This window comes from Anneissia japonica, unplaced genomic scaffold (assembly GCF_011630105.1).
Source record: "Anneissia japonica isolate Jap-2015-1 unplaced genomic scaffold, ASM1163010v1 scaffold287917_len653891_cov171, whole genome shotgun sequence".
NCBI lineage: Eukaryota > Metazoa > Echinodermata > Crinoidea > Comatulida > Comatulidae > Anneissia > Anneissia japonica.
The window spans coordinates 271219-276636 of record NW_022747660.1 but is presented as its reverse complement, the minus strand read 5'-3'; the positions used below and the strand labels follow the sequence as shown (position 1 = coordinate 276636).

The 5418-nt window shown below is 34.5% G+C and overlaps 1 protein-coding gene across 1 annotated transcript in view; it reads left to right on the top strand.

Annotated features, from left to right (window-relative positions):
• Positions 1-4073: 4073 nt before the first annotated feature.
• The window catches only part of LOC117120539 (hyalin-like), a 27427-nt gene continuing 26082 nt past the window's right edge, over positions 4074-5418 (top strand). The window contains exons 1-2 of the mRNA XM_033265557.1: positions 4074-4275; positions 4452-4632. Coding sequence (XP_033121448.1) covers positions 4563-4632 — 70 coding nt within the window. The 5' untranslated portion in view covers positions 4074-4275; positions 4452-4562. The remainder of the gene's footprint in view (positions 4276-4451; positions 4633-5418) is intronic.

Sequence of the window (5418 nt, the reverse complement as noted above, 5' to 3'; positions counted from 1 at the left end):
GATATGACATAGAATCAACCTTTCTATGGAATTGTGTATCCATTCAATTATCCCCCCCCCCAAAAAAATTGTGATATAAGGGGGTGGGGGGTCGCAGGCAACCCCCCCCCTCTAAATCCGCCCATGTACTTCGTGTGTTGCAGGAAGGTATGCTTATCTACACAATTATAAGATTGTGTATGTTACGTATTTTTTGTATAGTTTTTATTTTTTTTTTTATTTTTAAAGGTTACACATGTGAAGAAGTAGGCCCTACAGCTTGCTTTTTAGTTTACACCTTCTAGTTTCTCAGATCACTTCTATAACTGTACTGATTGTGACACGAAATGTAACTTGAATATTAATCGAATTGAAAAAAAGCATGGCAAATAATAGAAATCGATAATGATGCACCCTCTCTTCATAAACAGTTGACGGCAAGGAAATGTCTCTGAAGAGGTGTTGTTTTATAAATAAATAATGATATGATAAAGATTTAACGTTCGAGATCCAGAAAACTGAAATTGATGCGCAGAATAAGACGTATCTTACAGATCTCTGACTAGTATGACCATGTGTGATATTAGCGCTATATCAAAATCGTGACGTCAGGAACGATTATGCGAAAGGTTTCGAAAGTTTTCGGGTTTGAGTCCTGATGGAAGATGATTCTTCTTCTGTTACGATTCAATGTATATTATTTATTGCATTAATTCTCTTGCTGTTTCTGGCTTCTTCCTACAAATTTAAATCTTTACCTTACTTTACCTATCTTCGTGCCTACTGGCACATAAGGCCTACACACTTCCCATTTTAATATATTGGCTACTGTCACCTTAATCCACGATGTCCATCCCTGATATTTGCCCTCTCTTTCTACTGTCATTCTCCAAGTAATTTTTGGTCTTCCAACTTTTCTTTTTCCTTCTGGCTGCCATGTTAATGCGGTCATGCAATAATGTTTATTTTCCTTTCTTAGTATATGCCCTATCCAATTCCATCTTCTTCGCTTTACTTCGTGACTGATCTTTGCAATATTGGTTATATTCGTCATTTCTTCCATTGAGACAATATTGGCCACCATATTTTGCAATATTTTCTTTAAGCATTTGTATTGAAATGAGTCGAGCCTCTTTTCATTTCTTCTGTTCAAATGTTACGCATCAGTATAGTAGGACCGGTCGCACCAATTATAAAGTTTAAATTTGGTTTTTCTGCTATATTTCTTTGACTTCATATGTTTCCTAATTTTATGAATGCTAATTCGGCTGTTTTGATTCTGCTACTCATGTCTTATTGTGTAATGGAGTGTGTTTGGCGGTAATTTGAATCTGTAGTGTAATGGTTATGACGCTCGCCTTAACAGCGAGAGGTCGCAGGTTCGAATCTCGTCAGAGGAATTTTATTACACAATTTCTTTATTCGTAAAAGGACGTTAGTGTATATAGGCTCTCTACATCAAACGACATACCATAAACTTGTTAGCCGTATCATGTGATTTTACAGTATTGACAAAACTAAATCAATCTGGCCATACAATCTTTGGTATAGCAGGATCTAATAATATTTCACAAAGGAACTTACCAAGATCGTAATTATAAGTGCCTATGGACGAAATGATGGGACGAAATTTGAGTTTAGAATTATTGTGTTTTAAATTATGCAATTTCGAGAGCCCATAAATCCTAGCGGGTTGGGAACCCGTTGGATAAATTTGCTTATATTGATCATCATCAAATTTTCTACCTTTCTTTAATTTCCTAAGGAAACGTTGCAAATTTGTTGATTTTAGGTGGCATTATCGAGTATGCAAGAGCTAATTTCAACATTTCTTCCTTGCAAAGATGTATTGAGGAGAGATTAGTAACCGTTTCACCTGCCGTGAATGATAATGCAGCGTTCTTGGTAAACCCTTTTAGTTTTGCATCGTGTACTTTTGTCATTTTAGAAATTGCTTCTTTTACGTTCCGGTTGACAGCCTTCATCAGAAAATAGTAATCAGTTGTCGATAGTATTGTTTTGATTTCCATTGATTTGTTTTGGTTGTCTTGATTTAGCTTTTTAAGTTCTTTGAGTCGTTTTTTAATGGCACTTCGTAGCAGTCGTTTTCGGATTGCTTGTACATCATTATGATTTGTGTTCGGCAAATCAAAACAGATGAATCTCGGAAATACGTTGAATGTCGAACAGTTGGTCAGGAAGTTAACATCTAACTCTGCTTTCCTCGACTTAATGGATAGCTTTTCCAGCCTGCATAAATCACTAATTAGTAGTTGTCCGCTGTGTTTATCAGCCAAATCATATGCAGTGCTACCGAAACATCTAGAAGAAATTACTATTGCCATTGACATTTTATAAAGAGAACAATCGATATAAGTTTTTTTCTCATAGTGTTTACTTCTTCCACCTTGTTTACGCATTAAACAGTTAACAGACATGTTTTGGAAATACCAATTTCCATCATCAGTGTGAAGCTTGGGCGTTAGGTTCACGTTATCTATAACTACTTTCACCGTGTATGTAAATTACATGATACACTTAACCTAACAGCTGACAAAACATATTGTTCTCTTTATTAAATGTCTAGCAATAATAATTATATATATATATATGAACAAGATGTGCCCACGTGTGTTTCGAAAGTTATCGTTATCGTTAAATATCGCGTAAACGGTTAAGAAAAATGTTTACTTTAGAATTAAATACTAAAATATTATATAGGCCCTATGGCTAAAGAATGATAATAACAATTATTTGGGAACAGTGGTTGGATATTGTAGAGATACAGAATTGGTAAGCGACAGCCGAAAATGTAAACGCACATTATTAATTGTCAATTGTATTAAACAGCTTCTAGTTTATATCAGTCTTACATTATACAGCTATCATATTATGGATAAAGCCGTGTTTAGTTATATTCAAACGTATCTTTCCCGTTACCCAATCCTGCAGCCTATAGCTATAGACGAGTATCATACTCAAGTAACCCACACTGCCCTTTATTAAGTTCCCTCAACTTATTAAAATTAAATGACATAGACCTAAATAAACATCAGCAAAGTAACTTTATTTATTCTTCTATCAATTATCTTTGTCCCACTCAATTCTGTAATTATTTCTGTCAAATAGGCGTATTGTTTTTGAATGACAACAATCTCATTGATCCTCATTAACCATCCATCATTCCTCCACCGGTCAACTGGCAGACGATAACAAAATGTCTGCTTCCTCCACCTCCCCTCCCCCTCTGAGGTGGGCAGTAGACACGAAAATATTGACATTGACATTAATAACAAACCTTTTTGCTATCTTAAAATGAAAGTAATACATTAGGTGACATAGTTTGGCTTTATTAAACTATCGTTTGGTCATTTAAAATTTATGATTTCCTTCCTCCTTCCTTTGTATTGCGCTCAACCAGTCACACAGTGATACGACAATACCACAAAATAAACGACAGCAATAACTTCATATTGGAGCCAATGACCTACATTCGTGGTTAAAATCCAAACAACAAAATATCGAAAACTGACAAAACAAAATTCTCAGCAAGTTCAATGGCAATCATACCCCTGCAAAACAGACACGACGTTCAAAACACCGAGCTGGGGAGGTTTTGTTTGATTTTCTTGTCGAAATGCTTGATCATAAATCAAAAATAACCTTCTTTTGGAGTACTGTGCTCCTCTCTCTCTCCTTTCTCATCTTTTTTTTTTTTTTTTCATTTTTCTCTCTGTTTATCTTTTTTTCTGGAAGCAGGGCTGACCGCTTGGCCTGTGGCCCCGGCATCTGTTGGTTATATTCCTTATCCTGACTGCTTGTCCTCAGGGGTGGCAACACCGGGGGGGGGGGGTGTCAGCAGGAGAGAGAGCCTCTCCACCCCCGTCGGGGAAAAAATGTATATGTATTTTCTACATACAGTAGACTCTAAAATCGAATAAATACGTTTCGCCCCCGGAACGCTTTCGAGCGATTTTGAGCAACGCCCGACCACGCTACATTTTTTTCGTTGGGGACATTAGTGCCCCTTCCGTCGGGCAACTTCTGGAGCCACACCTGCTTGTCCTGTATTCATAAGGGTGAATAGTATAATTTTATGTGGGTATATGGCATTCCTTATTTGGTTCAGGGCTTCACTAAAAGCTGATTATCTAAACATTATGATGCTGACAGCACACTTCGGAATTATCAATTGAGTGACATGAACAATTACGAACAGAAGATTGGACTCAACAACACAGCAACAAAACGAAGACACTATTATCCAGCTAATGATTTCCGAATGGTTGAGATAAGGTAACAATGTGGTCGATACATTTCCGCAATTTATAATGTAAAACGCAATGAATAATAATAATAAATAACATTAGTATGCAAATCACTTTATGTTAAGACTTCTATCTTTGTACTATTGTATTATGCTTGTGAAAAATGTGACAGTGGTAAAATAATCAAGGATCCTTACTTTGCAGATTGCATGTTCATTGTTGAAAGTTGCGAAATGGATTTCCGTATTGTTTTCACTTTGCTATATCTTATTCTGTATAACAAGCCAATTGCTTGTGTGTCTCGTTTGTTTCAACATGTCATCTGCTGTATTTCGGTCAATACTCCTTGTTCTTAATGTTTGTATCACTACAGGCTCAGGTCCAGGTAAGTAAACTTATTTACTGAAACTAGTCACAGTTTCTACTAAACAAAATCGGTAAAGTGAAAAAAGTGTTTGTTTTTGCCTTACCTGCTTAGGCATACACTTTTTTTAATTACCGTTATTGATTCTTTTAGTAGGAGATCAAGTATTGTAATGTAGGATATGATATATCAGTCTTCACAAAATAAACTAATGTATCTATAACGGCAATATAGTGTATAATGTATTTATTCCAATTGAAATTTCTCTATATTATAAATGAATGTATAATGTATTAAAGTTCTGTTATTCAGACTCAATAGGCATGTATTTGAAATTATTATTACAGACAGGTACAAACACTCCTAATCTTGACATATTTTTTCTTCATATTGATAACCTGATCTAAGCTGTGCGTTATTATCATCTGTACTATTGCAATGTCAGTTTTACGTCTTAAGTAACAACTTTTATTATAATAATAATAATATATCTTTTAAATAAATTTGTGTTAGCAAACATAAAAAAAATCGCTAGCATATGTTTAAATACTGAGTACCAGTCAACGTGAAGACAACAAATATTAAAGCATTTATGTTTTTTGAAATAAGGGTTGCTTTAGCTCTTAGTTTAATTATGAGTTATTCTCTAGCATTTATATTATGAACACAATAAAAACAAATCAATAAATAAGCATAACAGTGGTCTATATATATAATATATATAATATATATAGGCCTATATAATATATATATACTATATATAATACATATATAATATATAATAATATATATAATAATATATAGTAA